Source organism: Phyllostomus hastatus, unplaced genomic scaffold (assembly GCF_019186645.2).
Source record: "Phyllostomus hastatus isolate PE091 unplaced genomic scaffold, TTU_PhHast_1.1 phas_scaffold_46, whole genome shotgun sequence".
NCBI classification, from domain to species: domain Eukaryota; kingdom Metazoa; phylum Chordata; class Mammalia; order Chiroptera; family Phyllostomidae; genus Phyllostomus; species Phyllostomus hastatus.
In genome coordinates, this window is record NW_025334032.1 from 20,559,711 (window position 1) to 20,575,884 (window position 16,174).

The following is a 16,174-nucleotide window of genomic DNA, read 5'->3' on the forward strand; positions in this document are numbered from 1 at the left end:
GATACAAACGTACCTTTCTATCAACGTTGAATTTGGAAAATGCATGTGGCCTGAAGAAAAACACTCTTGGAACTAATGGCCAGTGAAAGCTGATTACCAAAAGAAAAGTGTGGCTAGGTACACTGGTGTAAGAGTATAAAACGAGGCAACTACAGACGAACACCAGCTGTGTGATTCCCGAGAAGGTAATCACAGCCCTCCACCTAGCCACAGACTTGTCTAAACCGGTTCCCTCGTCACTGCTGGCTTTTTCATCAAGGGACACACTGGTGGCCTACGAGGCCTCAGGGGAGGGCTGCCTGGCTGGTGAAATGAAAAGCCACCGGGCTGCGGGGGGCCCTCTCTCTGTCCAGTGAGTGTCTCACGGCCGAGTGTCAGGGCGGCAGCCCGCCCATGGCCACGAGGGAGCTGGCGGAGCCAAATGGACATGCAGGAGCCAGCCCACGTCAAGGCTTCTGCTGGGGGTGAAGCCCCTTATAACCTGGCCAAACCAGGACCCGTTTCCAGGGTTCAAAACATACTAACTGTACACTCCCCAGTTTAAGAAAGGTTTCTGGACACCTACCTCATCTGGAAAGGCCCGCCCAGCTTCACTTGCTAAGATTTGCATGACAGCTGTGACCATCCATAATGGCTCCCTGAAGGGAAGGGCAGCAGCAGGTCTCCTCAGCAACGACTGTCCCCAAACCTTAGCTCCAACTAAGACCATTGTCACGGGGCACGCCAGACGCTTACATATCAGCACTTACATAGTAAAAACAAAGACAGCCACTGTTTTGCTTTGCTTTAATAAATATTTAGTGCCTGCTATGCATAAGGCACTGTTTGTGCCATGAATATGCAGAAGAACAAGGCATAATCTTGCTCTTAGCAAGCTCCCAGTCCAGCGTGGGAAACGAGACATGTACACAAATAACTCTCACGAAGTGATGGGGGCCATGAAATTGGTCCCAACAAGGTATTACGAGAAGCCAGAGGAAGAAAATATTACCTTTGGATGAGACAAGAGATTAGAGCGGTGCCTTAGAAGTAGAGGCTCTAAAATGACAGGCCAAACATACACAGGAGAAAATGAAGAGGAAAAAGTAATGCAGGAAAAAGGCTGTAATCAAGGTCAGGAGCAGGAGGTCCTGGCCAAGTGACGGGGTGGGGGCTCCAGTGGGGCTGGAGTAAGCAGGGTGGGCATGGGGGCGGGGGAGGGAGCTGGCAGGGCGTGCTGGGCTCAGCCGAGTAAGGTCATGTATGTCCGGCGAAGCTGTATCGGCTTCAGTGTTGGTTTTTATAAAGCGGCGATGTGCTCTGAACTCTGCTTCATACAGCTTAATCCAGCCACGAGGGAGAGTGACTACAGGAGGGGTTGAGGGAAGGGGTCCATTTGAAAAAAATCACGAGGGTCTGGACCGGAGTAACAAGGCAGTGTGCCAGTGAAATGAAGACGCTGACTGAATATGGGAAAGGTGGGGATAACCGGGGTAAGTGGGTGACAGGTGGCAGCAGCTTCATCCCTACAGATGAGAATGATCCGTTCACAGAGCTGGGAAAATCCAAAGAGGAGAAGGCTTGATCTGGGGGAACGGAGGAGGAAGGCAAGCCTGGAGGCAGGCGGACGTCCAGGGGGAGGGCGCAGGGGGCGGGGACAGGCCTGTGAGCGTTCAGGGTGGAGGTCTGGGCTGAAGTGCAGACCCGCAGTCGTCGTGCAGCGGCGCCAGGCAAAGGGACGCCCGGACGCCCCGTCTCACCACAGAAGGATGCTCTGGAGCACAAGCTATTGTCACATTTTCCTTAAATACGGAGTTCTCACGGAAAATTCACAAGTATGATGATGCATCATAGAAAAGTGCGGCTTCTCTTCGGGTGCCCTCCCTCCCTCACTGCTGAGGAAGTACGTCTTCGGGGGTGTGGCTCCACGCAGGAAAGGTGCCTCCACTGTGGAGGGTCGCTCCGAAAAGACTTGCTCCAACGAGAGTTTTTGAAACTTTTCGTTATCGCTCATCTTAAAGAGTTCTCTGTAATAAAATGACTTCTCTAAGGATTTCAGAAAAGCTATCTATGTTGCCCACCTCACTGAGTCCTAAGAGTTGGAAGGGACCTGAGAGGTCATCACTGCCTCCCTCCCTTCACAGATGAGGAAGCTGAGACTCAGACAGGCCTGGGGACCTGCCGGCATCCTCTACAGCAAGGACGGCAGAGCCGGAGCCACAGGCAAGACAGTGAGCTTTAATCTCTTCCAAGCCCTGTCCCTGGGAACCAGCTACCGTCTGGATACACAGAGAGACAGTTGGGCAGGTAAGCAGGTGGGTAGGTAGGCAGGTGACTGACAGACAAGGCAATACACAGCTACGTAAGTGTATAACTAAGCAAGAGTGGCTGGGAATAACACATTTATATTTTAACTTTTTTTTTCAAGTAGGAAAAGAAGAAAGTAGCTTCTGACAGAAAGGCATTTTCTTGGACCCACCAATGTCTTGCAGACCTGAAAGGTAAATTACCCTGACTTTTTTAAAACATTAAATTTAACTAAAAAATATTACACTCCATTGTTACACCTCACATCTCAGTCAGCTCTACAGTCAGCCAAACGGAGACGACCGACTCGTGGCGGCGCGGGAAGGCAGTGTGCAGAAACGCCAGCTCAGCGAGAATCGGATGTCAGTTACACTGTGCCATCCGCCACAGAGGCAAACGCCCATCCATGGCGACTGCCTTTGCAAAAGTTATCTGAGAAACCCTTACATTAGAGTTCTAAATCCATCCGTTTACACAGAAAATGGAGGGAAAAGGTAGTACCTTCCAACATTTAAGTTCCAAACCTGCAGGCAGAGTCCCACCCCAGCCCACTAGCCTGACCACATCAGCACCTTCCCCAGTAACCTGGAAACGCATGCCCCACTGACCGTGTCATTAACGGTCCCTTTAATAAAGGCTGTCCCCCAGGCCCACCAGAGAGTCCGCCAGCAACACGCTTTGGCTGGAGCTATCAGATTTTCCAAAAAACCTTCTTTTTATAGAGAACATAAGCAATGAGCACCCAGAGTGCAGTGGCGACGATGTTCTGGATGAGATGCTCCTTGTGCGACTGGGTGTCCTGCAGCCTCCACTGGAAGGGGAAGTAGTTCCGGAACACCTCGTGGCCGACGTACACCAGGATGGAGTTCATGCCTGAGGAGGGACACAGGCAATCGTGTCTCCCTACGCCACCTCTGCTCCTCTGCTCAGTTCTCGACAATGGACTTTAGTGCAGTGAAAACCCGAAAGCACGCGCCTCTAGCGCCAACAGTAAGTGACGCATAATCTTAGATACTCAAGTGCAAACTATCTCAAAAATTGTTAGGAAATACTCCCGACAGTGTAATTCTTGAATGCTAAATCTGAAAGGAAAGTCAAAATTATTGACTTACACTCTCTCACAGAAAGCTGGAGGTCCAAAGCCAGTAACTATTACTGGGATCGGAGGGCTGCAACGAGCCGTTGGAGCTCCCTAGTCTACCCTGCAGTCTCCGGGCAGAACGGCATGTACACTGTTCTGTTTATCTCCTGGTATCTACTCTTGTTATATCTTATGTGTCATCTGTAAGCAGTGCACTAACATTAAGGCAGAAAGTATACCCCATTCCCGAAACATCAGAAACTGAATGATAGTCCCCAAATCGTTGCCTGAGGTATCAATACCAAATACCAATGTAAGCAGGTAAAACAGGGGGACTGCTTCAGAGTGGACCAGTGCAAGCTGCATGGCCTGGGGCTGCGTGGCCCCCGCTGCCTTCTCCCTCAGCCCACACGTGGTGGTAACATGCCGCCCGGGCTGTGGCTCGAGGCCCTGGCACTGGGCGTGCCCAGCGGGTCTCTCTGGGCCAGTCCGGTCGGTTGGTCACTACCGTCAACTTTGGGGTTGGAGGCAGCTTACCCGGGTAAAAGAATGGGGTTCCTGTCCACACGCCCTTCACATCCACAATGGGGTAGAGGATGAGCAGGATGAAGAAGGCGAAGGAGCTCAGCGTGGTGACGTAGGAGAGGGACCTAGGGGGAGGGGAACGAGCTGTTCCAGGGCGCGCACCGTGGAGGCAGCACGAGCAGTCGCGAGCACAGAAATGACTGTTCTCTGTACCTACCAGAGATTTTTGTTTACTGGAATAAAGCCTTCATTTTCAGAAATTTTCGTCAAAGCAACAGAGATAAGCCCCTATCATGGGGGAGAAAGATGTTAAAGTTTTGTTACATTATTTCAAAAGACAGTTATGCTTTAAATCTGAAAAATATTAGTTACTTGTTTGCAGGGGAGCTGAAAATTGTCATATTCCTTTAACTGGAGAAAGTTTTTAAGACGCGTGACTAAAAATACTCTCTAAGAGCATCTTTTCAGTATTTCTCGGAGTTGAAGGGAAGCTAAGTGATAAATGAAAGTGAAACCGGGAGGAAACGTGAGTGCAAGGTCAGGGGCCAGAGAGCAGTTGGCCTTGAAACCCCTCCATCCCCTTTAAACCTTGAAGCCCGGTTACTACCTGCCTGGGTGCGGCTTCCCACCCTGACCCAAACCTCCGGTCTCCACGCATTGCTGCCTGGCTGGCTGGCTGATGGCAAACGCTGACTTATTTTTAACAACATTTCCCTTAAAAAATGAGAATTTAGGTGTAAAGATTTGTTCCTCTCAGTTATTCAAGTGAAGAACGCTACCTATGGTGACAGCTGATATACCAGTGTTGCTAAACATTTTTTCTTTTAAATTTGTGTGAAGAAAAGGCATTTTAGGGGAGAATGTCGGTTACTCACTAGAAGACAACACCAGGCGGTGAATCTGACCAGAATGTCTTTGGTCTGCTCTTTGTGATACAAGAGTATTTTTCCTGCCTGGAAGAGAAAACACAGTATGACCAAGAGAATCACCTAAGGTATATTCGTATTTCCTATCCACCCATTATCTTAATCACTCGACTGACTCATCTGCCAGCACACCACTAGACACTGGGATCACGAAGAGGAAAGGCATTGCTCTCCCTGCGCTGGACTAGTGGAGACTGAGAGAGAGGCACGTGGGACCACCTTCGGGGAGAAAGACATTGGAAAGGAAGGGTCCTAGAGCAGGAGGACAGGTGTGCAAAGCGGGAAGAGCACCCTTGAGGTGCTGCAGGTCATTCAGAAAGCCTGGGGGTGGGGAGGGTCAGGAGGGGAGGAGGTGACAGTCAGGTTGACTTTAAGTCTCACTGAGAGGCACTTTCTCCCCCATAGGTGATTGGGAGCCAAGGAAAGTCACTTCCCCCACCAAAACAGTACCAAGGGACCCTATCAGATTGGCCTGCGAGATGGTCCACTCTGGCGGTGGTATAAAAGAGGGACAGGCAGGGTGGAACTGGAGGCAAGGAAACATTTTAAAAAGAATAAAATCTCAACTTTGCATAAGAATCCTCCCAGCCCTGGCCAGTGTGGCTCAGTGGACTGAGGGCCTGTAAACCAAAGGGTCACCCGTTTCACTTCCAGTCAGGGCACATGCCTGGGTTGCGGGCCAGGTCCCCCGTGGAGGCGTGCGAGAGGCAACCAATCGAGAGGCTACTGATTGATGTTTCTCTCACGCACTGAAGTTTCTCCCTCTTTGTCTCCCTCCCTTCCCCTCTCTCTAAAAGCAAATAAATACATTTAAAAATATGTTTTAAAATGCACAACTTGAAACCATGTAAAGTGTACACAAAAGAAACATGCCAGGAGCCCTGGCTGGTAACTCAGTTGGTTAGAGCGTCGTCCTGATACACCAAGGTTGTGAGTTCGATTCCCGGTCAGGCAACATATAAGAAGCAACCAGTGAAGGTATAAATAAATTGAACAACAAATTGATGTTTCTCTCTCTCTCTCTCTCACTTCTCCTCTCTCTCTAAAGTCAATGAAAAATAAAAGAAAGAAGAGATGTGATCTGTGACTTCCCAGCATCGCCAGTACCCAAACCCTCTGCCCGGTCCAGCAGGGAGTCTTCTATGCAGAAACTGCTGTGCCCGTTTCTAAGAAGAGCCATGAGAAAAATAAGAATTTACTTTGAGAATATAGAAATTATACCTAATTATTTGAATGTGCTGAATTTTTGTGACTTTTAGTTTTGACAACCTGTTAAATGTAAACAATTTACTAGACCTATAATACACAGAAGGTGATATGTTTCCAATTTCTTACTTTAATAAAGTAGTTTTTGAATTAGTGATAAATCATCAATCACAGGCTGTCACAGAGTCTCCTAATGAAATGTACAAATACCTGAACTCCTAAAAATGCCATCACAATGGAGTTGATGGTCCCTAGGATTCCTTCCGGGTCGTAGGCCACCCTGGTGTGATACAGCACCTGAACAGCGCAGGACAAGAAGCGGCACTCAGTGACCTCGAAAACGCACACCAACAGCCCGCAGACCAACTACAGACTTCAGTGCCCTGCAACACTCAGCGTGCTTTGTTTTTACTGCAGAAACCAATCCATTGCCAACTTTGGGGCTTATAAGCAGAATACTTCCGGCCAAGAAAGTGTGTGCCGTGTGACACTTCGGAAGGGAACCCAGAGACCAAGGCTGCACCGCGGTCCAGCGCTGCCACTTCGCCTCCCGGCGGCTCAGCGACACGACACATCCCGAACCAGCTTCACACACCAGGTGTAACACCCTCACCATTTCCCAGTTTACTCTTTGTGGTCAGCCCTACTGTAACTTCAGCAGCTTCCTACCTTCTTTTAAGACAAATCGTATTTAATACTTCCATATCATTTTATTATAAATGTTATTGTAGAAAGCGTAGAAATTTGGAAATAGTGTGTGGATGTTGTAATAATGTACCACCCAACCATGCCCCTCCCCCACCCCTTTCAGGACTAAAGCCTTCATTCCTCAGCTGCTAGCAGTATCAATGGCCAATAGCTCTCAGCCAAGACCCTCTTCTGGATTTGTCCTTGACTGAAGAGAGCTGCCTCTCCAGGAGTCGCATCCCCTTGCTGGGGGCAGTCCCACCCAGGCAGTGGTAGAAGGGCCAGATCCCTCCCCTCAATTCACAACAACTCGGAAGGGCCACCCCGCCCCTCGGGAGATCAGCTGAGGCCTTCGCTGGACTGCAGTGCAGTTCGGTGGCTCCTCTGCCCTTTACTGCCCAGCAGGCGTTGGTCCCTGAGGGCTGCCTGCCTGACAGACCTCCAGCACGTGAATCTCTGTCTCAGCATCAGCTGCCAGGAAATCCAGCCTGAGACACAGAGAAGCACCACACTGCACATTGATACAAGGTGCTCTCGCTTTAGGACCCAAGTAATATTTAGGTGCTGCCCCACAATGACACTGAAGTCACTACAGTCAGTTCCTTTTTCAAATAAAGACTGGTTCCCATCACAGTTTATTCCACAGACACGACTGGAAGTTGCCCAGCCCTGTCTTCCTTCCCTTCAGAGCTCCTGTGTGTTCCGTTCTGAGCGCAAGCCCAAGTCACTCACGGTCGAGGAAGGGTGCTGATAAATGTGATCCTCTCCCAGAAGCAGGCGGTCAATGTAGCCGGCAGCCCCTCCAGTGCAATTTGGATACTTCCCCAGGTCTCCAATGCCACCGGGACCGAGGTAGCCGCTGTGGGGGAGAGAGAACGCACACTTAACAGACAAGATGCCAGCGGGGGAAGAGTGCACACTGGCTGTGTCGGCAGCCCAACAAAGACCCTCGAACCCATACAGGCCTAGGAACAGCCCCTCGCTCTGTGACTCGACTGCCCCCCACATGTTAAGGTTTGGCAACTTCCATTCAAACTGACCCTGAAAACAACCTCACACAGATACTCCACTGGACACTCACCCAAATTTTCCTTCCCAAACAAAACAGGCTTCAAAGGAGAAGAAAGAGTGGACAAGGATTCCTTTGACTTGGGAAATTTGAAAGCAGAGCCCCAAAAGGTCTGACATAGCAGAAAAGGACGTGCGGAAAGGGATTACCTACACAGGGCACTTACGTGGGGCACCCAGGCACAGGTAAGAAGAATGTCAAGGCCAGCCAAACACTCTCCAGCATCAGGATGAACAGCCACTGCGGCCAGCTGGATATGATGTCTTGCAGAGACCAGCATCTTCCCTCCTGAGCGAGGAGCACAGAAATACACGTAAACCAAATCCAAGTAGAAGGGGAACTAATACGCAGTACAGGTATTTGGAAAAGTCCCTGAAGTTCTTCTCTTGGACTTAACTGTAGTGATACAAACATATGTGCAAGTTTATTTCATTTGTATTCTGTGACCCAGATGTTCCCTCTCTATGAAACACCACAATGAAATGGACAATTCCGATCCCCTACCCAAGAGGAATGAAAACAGGTGTTTGCACAGAACTTGGACACAAACGAGCACAGAATTGTTAAACTGCAAAATAGCCAAAAACTGGAAACAAGTCAAATGCCCATCCACTGAAGCAGGGTTACAAAATGTGGCACATTTACAAAATGGAATGCTATTCATCAAGGAATCCAACACTAATACAGGGCACCACACAGAAAAACCTTGGAAGATATTATGCTAAGTGAAAGAAACCAGACACAAAAGCTGCACGCTATGTAATTCCACTTACATGAAACATCCAAAATCAGCAAATCTACAGAGACAAAAAGTAGGCTGGGCTGGGCTAGAGGACTTGCAAGGGGACAAAGTGGCCAGCAGTGAGCACCAGGGTCTCTTTGGGGGTAGTGAGAACGTTCTAGAATGAGATAGGGATGATGTGTGCACAACTCCAAGTATCATTAAATATCACTAAATTGTGCACATCAAACATGTCAGCTTTATGGTATGTGAAATATAGCTCAATAAAGCTGTTCTTAAAAGTTAAAAGAAGTTAAAGAAGAAACGTTTTAAAAGAAAAATGAGCCTGGCTGGTGTAGCTCAGTGGATTGAGCACGGTCGCAAGTTCGATTCCCAATCAGCACACGTGCCTGGGTTTTGGGCCAGGTCCCCAGTGGGGGCCACGTGAGAAGCAACCATACATTGCTGTTTCTCTCCCTTTCCCCTTCTCTCTAAAAATAAATAAATAAAATCTTGAAAAAGGAAAATGAAATTTAAAGTTTTGCAACTATTCTGGTTAAAGAAAAAAGGGTGCAACCCACCTATTCTCAGGGTCCCACCCAACCCCTGGCTCCAGCATGACGGCCAGTGACAGAGCCCGGACGACCCTCCGAAGTCCCTGAGGCCCCTCATGCGGCTAGCCACACTCAGGTTCACCTGCACAGGTCCAGTCTCACTGCACATTAAGGAAATCCACACTGGAGGGTACAGACAGGTCACAGTGAGGGCAGAAGAGGTAAAGGAATGACGATTAAACACACTCCAAAAACATGTAACTGGGCAACCAAGAGAATTTGAGATTTGATGATGAATTTGTTAATTGCATGCAAGTTTATTTCATAAGCAGAAAGAAGCTAGAAAACAGGTACAGCCTTACTAATTTATTGTTTAGTAGGACCCCAAATGGAAGGGCTTAAACACTCCCACCTGAATTGTTACCTCCATCAGGGAAAAAGAAATCTCTGTCTGTTGGGAACCGCCCTGCCTGGTATCAGAAGCTGTAACCCCTGCCTAGGCTAAGGCTGAGGGAACGCCCTTGGAACTGTAAGCCAGCAAGGAGACAAGGTTATCTCCCTGGCAGGAGTGCCGCTTCTGCTCCTTCATACCTCACACTGCCTGGACCCCAGTGCTTGGTCAGTTAGCCAATGACAGGTAAGATTCCCCAAGAGGAGAACGATCTAAGACAGGCACGATCACGTGGGAGGCCCCCAAAAGAAGGACTTTGCGGGCTACAGCAAAAGAGGGTGATGGACTCTTGCCCTTTGGCTTTGACAAAGCCCGAGTCCTCCTACTCTGGAAGCAAGAAGATCTCTTAATCTCTTGGCTGCCTTACTTCCCTTGCTCCACCTAAGCCTGAAACAATGACAGGGTGGTGCCGCCCTGTGCTGGAAAGGGTGGATTCCCCGGGTGATCAGGCCTAAGAAAGAATATGTAAATTCCTGTGAAATCTTCTTTGTTTAGAATGCTCTCAGTTGAATGAGAAGGGTCCAAGGAAGAAGTTAGTTTGTTCCCTAAAGTCTTACAGCTCTTTGACCCTGACTTAAAATAGACCCTCAGAGTTCCTTGTTACCTATCGTTTGATCCTTACTTCCTCGCAATGAGTAATGTGCTTTACCTGAATTCTTATGCAAAACGAACCCAATAAAAGCCGGTTTGGACGGTAAATCGGCGCGCTCCCCACTAGAGGGGGTGGCGGTTCCATCCCTACTTCTCCACAGAAACTGGTCTGTCTCTGTGCATGTTTTTTCTCGCATTTCGACGAGCCATCCGCAGCATTCCGTGATCACTGCTGGCCGGTGACCCACGCATCAACTGTCACCAGGGTAAACTCAGCAACTTACAGGAAGACAGAAAGGAATCACCAGACAAGTGACCCACATAGTTCTCACAAAGAAGAAACAGCCAAGGACACACTGTCACTCCCCCACACCTAGCTTGGCACTTGTCCTCCACGGTGAACCTGTTCGGCCTTTTGAATAGGTGTTAATATGTTATGTAAGTCTTTTAAAATATATTGTACACCATGGGCAATGAAAGAGCCTGAACTAGCAAACCAGAGGATGGTGATATTACATCAACGCCATCCAAATGCATCTGATTACAGGACACTTGAAAATATGTTAGGAGAGTAGATCTTATGTGGGTTTTTTTTATCACAAGAAAAAAAATTACTGATACAAAGACTAAATAAAACTAACTAACTGCAGGGAAAAAGAAAGTATTTGCCTAACAGCATTAAAGAGCCTACTGAAGTGTACAGTACTGCACTCAGAACTAAAGAAAGCTCCAAAAACTACGCAGTGCTATTTCCTGCTCTCTCTTGCTTAAAAACAGTGGGGTCACTCACCCAGGCGCCGCGTTCAGGCACAGGCTTTGCGAAGAGGAGCTCTAACACTGCCACCACGAAGTAGGTCACGCCCAGCCGCTGGAGCACGCCCGGGAGTCGCATCTTATCCCAGGACACTGCAGGAGGTACAAGTGCAGAGAATGTTAGCCAGTATTTCTCGTTTCACCCCAGACAACGTGACCTTTTCTAAGGGTGAGACACACCCGTATGGCACCTGAGTGAGTCTTCTTCGGGGTCTCAGAGATGGAAATACTACATACGGTCAGGACACACGGCTCCCAATCACAGCAGGAAGCTGGCCGGCTGGGAGGCTGGGATGAAAACCGAAGTGCCCCCTCCCTCAGGTGTGGGCATGAAGCAAGGACTACCCTGGCCCCGAGAGCTCATCTCCTGGCCCTTTCTCCTAACCGTATGGACGCCACTTGCACATCCACTGGGAACTTGCAGCACCAGCACAGGCCCCGACAGACTCCCCCTACCCCACACGCTACATGACTGTGTCCCTGGAAGTGTGAACCCGAGAACGGACCCCAGAATGTATTGTTTGTGGGCAGTGGCCCGCTTCTGGAGATCCACTGAATCAACTTTATGTGGCACTTTCCCTTATGACCCAACTGGAAGGGACCTCTGCCCCACAATGCCTAAAGTCTCAGTGCTTCTGGCCAGGGGGGTTCCTCTGGCTGGCGTCTAGATACCTGTGTCCTCTTTGTTTAATGCCCCTTGAGGACAGCAACTACTGCCTTCCTCAATTCTGATGCCCGGTCCCAAACACAGGGTTTCCTATAAATCCTTCCCTCAGCTTTCCCATCTCACTCACACCTAAAACAATGACAAGGATGTCATTCCTTCCCAGCCACACAGCTGGCATACCAGTGGTGACAAAGGTGAATTCTTGAGCCACCACAGGACAGCCCTATTGTGAAAGCTGATAAAACCAAAGCAGCAGGAGGGCAGGGTCTGAGAGCCCAGTGACCTGGTCCGGTCCCACCCTGCCCCTCACTACACTCAGCTAACCTGGAGAAAGCGCTTCAGTCTCTCGTGGCAAGAGACGGGTTTGGGTCATCTTGGAGGCTCCTCCCAGGTCTAAACGTCCGGTGTAACAACAGTAATGGCCCAGGTTATACAAGCATTGCATATACTTTTCTAATAACTGTTCTTTTTGCAGGTACCTGAGATAGAGGGGTTACACGTCTTTCGAATTACAACACGTAATTTCTGTATTTCAACCTGAGCATATAGTAACAGAGGGGAAAATACTTACATGGACCAAGGCAATAGTTGGGGTTCACAACGATGATTCCTATACAGATTAACAGGAAACTCCTCCACACAATCTTCCCCAGCAACCTGGATCTCGAACATCCCCGCTGCAGTATGGAACTCATTGACAGAAAAATGGAGGTTCCCATAATAAACACAAACCTAGAAAAAAAACAGCTATTACTAGGTAATCATTCCAATTTTTTTTGTCTATATGCCATTAATAGTTTATAGTCTCCCAACAGAGAAGCAACAAGTGATTTTTTGAAGTAGCCAACCCCTGGCGTGGCGCTGGGTTCACAGTGGGGGAAACGTCAGGACGGGGCCCCGCGGGCTAGCGGGTCCGTGCGCCTCCGAGTCCTGTCTCAGAGGACGCCCCTCAGTGCCAAGCGCAACGTCTCGTCCTGGGGCAGCTGCCCCACTTAGTTGTCAGAGAGAAATGACGATGAAGACGCTGCGTCCACACTGCTCAGTGCACCCTCAAAGTCCTTGAGAAAGAGACCACACGCTCCAATCACTTCTAACCTCACTTTTGCTCCTAAAAGAAAAATGAAAACTTTTTCCCCCTGATTTTGTCTGAGCCACACACCCTTCTTTCCTTTTTTTCTTTACCATACAAAAGTACCTCTTTTTAAAAAAGCCAGAGTAGTAATTTGTCTAGTTCCTTGATGCAGGGCTGACAGAGACCGGGCTGCTCTTGCTGCGCTCCCCCCCGTCCCCCGGCTGCCTCTGGGGGTCACGGGATCGGATGAGAGCCTCTGGTAACAGGGGCCAGGCCACTTTCCCATAGGGAACCTCACGGAGAAGATGCATAATTACCAGGTCTGCAGGCTTGCAAAAGCTCCTCCTACCCAAACTCGCCTCAAAAAAGAACCCCCATCCCCTCCCCACAAAAGCCCCGAGTTCACGTTAGTGATGAAACACAAGAGACCAAACACGTGAACCCACAGCCAGGCTGAGCCCCTGACGATGGAGCACGGTTGCTCCAGTGTCACAGCGGAGACACGAAGTCCACCTTGAGCAGGAAGGCGGGGTCCCGCAACGAGATCCGCAGGTCACAGGGGAGTGACAGCAGTGTTTGGTCACTCCGGTCTCACTTTGAATGTTAGAGTATAGCTGTCCTGTTACCTACTTCTCAGAACTCCCTGATACCAGTACACTACCTTCCTTTTAGAAATGATTTCACGCTTATTTTCAGGATTAGTGGTATTTACACAGAATTTATAATTTCCTACAGGATTCCAGGACCTTGTATGTTGTGTTATGTTCCCTCTGACATCATTCGTCTCTTATCCGTGCGTGCGTGCCTCAGAGAGGCACTATGCCAAGCGTAAGCATTAGTCGGTGCCACAGCTTCTGGAAGGCGCTCACAACAGCAGAGGCCTGTGAGTAACGCAGGCTGTGACCCACAGTTCAAGGCTGGTCTTGGAGAGAGGCTCCAGCATCAGTTGAAAAGAAAAACCTGGAGACGACCTACAGAAAAGCTAGCGGCGGACTGCCCACTCACCATGGGAACACAAGGTCAGCCACTGTCAGTCCTGCAGAAAAACACAGAGAGTGAGGGAAGGGGAATACTTCCTAAACCTAGAGTGGCCCCATTATATTCTGATAAGTAAGGAAAGTAAACTGAGAGCCCAAGGAAAACACTGGGAAGGAAGAGACACAGATGCTTCCGGGGACTCTGCCGCCCATCACTGGGCCGAGGGCGTCGTCTGAGGGCACTAGGCCCGGGGGAACCACACTGGAAGTGTGTGGACAAGTCTGTGACCTTTAAGTGGCGCTACTCAAAACCCACCGTCCAGCCAACCACCAGGCAGACTCACTGCCGTCACTCAGCACACCCAGGCCAACCTCAGGCCAAGGGCACCCCAAGGAGGACTGTGAGTCTCAGAAGGCGTGCATGTGGCTGTACGGAAAGGCATGTCTAGAAAATGACAAGGACCATTTACAACTAAGTTCTTAGCATCTTCTGCAGAGCTCCACAGTCCTGCTGCAGAGACCTTCGGAGTCTGTGCATTATCATAGTGAAGCAGTGCAGAGACACAGAACACAAAAGAATGAACAACAAAATAGTAGAAGGGTCATTCTATTCTGGGCAGGAGCTCAGTGGCTGTGAGGAGGCTGCCAGGGGCCTCGGCTCTGGATCCCCTGGGGGCACTGAGTGATTCTCCTGCCCACAGTTCTCTGAAGGGGTCCTACTTAAGCAACGATACCTTTAGGGAAGGACTTACCATTCCAACTTGCATGTTTGAAATACCAATACTTTCCTCCTCCGTAATTAACGAAAACCATGAGGATGAGAGCCAGCCTGCAAAGCAAGAGCATTTTCAGGGCACACACAGGTGATGGGGGATGGCCCCGCTGCCAGGGACACACGTATCCTCATGAGGCACAGTCACGACACAAGAGGACACTTAAAGAGCAAGGAGTGACGACGTCTCATCAGTACAATAGGGCCCTGCGCCAAAGTGCCCCTGTGGCCGATACAGCCAACATGATAGAGTCTTAAAAAAAATGTACATGGACAGTAAACCGGACAGCTTGAAAACAAAGCAAAACATTTCCAATCTCCCATTTTGTGCTAATTATTTAGGTGTCTCAAGTTAAAGAACTGTAGTAGAAGGCACACAGCCACTACACTCAGAGCTGAGGGTTCAAATCTTGAGTCCTTCTCTCCTGTGAGCCACAAGGCCTTGGGTGAAACCCTCGCCAGTTACCTCAGTGCACCCCTCTGTGACAGAGAGCGCGAGCCTCCCAGAGGGGCCTCGGGACTCCTGACCATACTGTACGGTACAGGACCTGACTGGATGTGGTGAGTTCAGCACTTAAGACAAGTTCAGCACTTAATAAACGTTAGTTCCTGTCCACCTGTGAACATGTTATCTCCGAAAGCGGCAATGAGAATCAAAGAGAGAAACACAATAAAATCAGTTCTGGATAGGCTACTGTTTGATGTTGATTCTGCAGAAGGCAGGGAATGAAGGCTTTAGTATGTTAATGGAGTAATTTGTGGGGACTCTGGAGCCAAACTGCCTAGAATCAAATCCTGGCTGTCTTCCTTAGTCCCTGCGTGAGCTTGGGCAAGTTACTTAACTCTGTGGTTCAATTTCTTCAGCTGTGAAACAGGCATATTAAAAACCTCCCAGGCTTTTAAGAGAGCAAATAAATTAAGACAAGTTAGCCCTGGATGGTGTGGCTCAGCAGACTGAGTACCAGCCTTGAACCTAAGGGGCTCTGGTTCGATTCCCAGTGAGGGCACATGCCTGGGTTGTAGGCCAGGTGAAAGGCAACCACAAGTTGCTATTTCCCTCCCTCCCTTCCCCTCTCTAAAAATAAATAAAATCTTAAAAAAAAAAAAGACAACTCAGAACAGTGCTTGGCACATGGTGAGACTCAAGACTGTTCGCAATTGTTACTATTATCACGTTTGTTGTTATTATTTGGTTTCTTGTATACATGCCAGGAGCACTCGGAGCTCTGGTGAGGCTGGGAAAGGGTTACTCAGTCATCACTGGAGTTTAAAAGTCCCTGGTGAGTAGAAATGGAAGACCTGATACCTAGATGTTTATTTCCAGCTACTAGTTTTATACTTTATTTTTGGAGATTGGTCCTGCCCTTCGATCTTCTACCAGAACTATAACATAATAACGATTTACTATATGATACTGTGGTTTTGTTATCAAAAAGGTCCGATATTCTAGCTGTTCTGTCCACAGTGGTAAAGGATGAGGACTGACTCCTTGATCTGGAGTTTCCTTCCTAGACTGGCTCATCTTCTCACCTGTCAAGCTGGTGACGGGACATGGGGGATGCCGATGGACACAGGATCCCACGTACAGCTCCTTGACCCAGTGCAATGACCTTGACTCGGCAGAGTCTACATACCAGTAGAAACTGGTTCTGGTCACGTCCCACTACTCCTCTCTAGCAACGGAGTGTACAGACTATCACCGCAGTTTTCAAGAAAGGAGAGAGGCTGCTGCTTTACTTTTATTGCAAGAAATCCTTTCTAGCCTAGAAAGTAAAA

The 16,174-nt window shown here is 49.0% G+C and overlaps 1 protein-coding gene across 1 annotated transcript in view; it reads right to left on the reverse strand.

The window, feature by feature from the left end:
• Positions 1–769: 769 nt before the first annotated feature.
• Positions 770–16,174, reverse strand: part of HGSNAT (heparan-alpha-glucosaminide N-acetyltransferase) — a 30,317-nt gene continuing 14,912 nt past the window's right edge. Inside the window, exons 8-18 of the mRNA XM_045821594.1 lie at positions 14,379–14,455; positions 13,655–13,685; positions 12,149–12,309; positions 10,888–11,003; positions 7,947–8,068; positions 7,444–7,570; positions 6,235–6,321; positions 4,768–4,845; positions 4,110–4,180; positions 3,905–4,017; positions 770–3,159 (exon numbers count right to left, since the gene is read on the reverse strand). Of these exons, the coding sequence (XP_045677550.1) occupies positions 2,978–3,159; positions 3,905–4,017; positions 4,110–4,180; positions 4,768–4,845; positions 6,235–6,321; positions 7,444–7,570; positions 7,947–8,068; positions 10,888–11,003; positions 12,149–12,309; positions 13,655–13,685; positions 14,379–14,455 (1,165 nt within the window). The 3' untranslated portion in view covers positions 770–2,977. The remainder of the gene's footprint in view (positions 3,160–3,904; positions 4,018–4,109; positions 4,181–4,767; positions 4,846–6,234; positions 6,322–7,443; positions 7,571–7,946; positions 8,069–10,887; positions 11,004–12,148; positions 12,310–13,654; positions 13,686–14,378; positions 14,456–16,174) is intronic.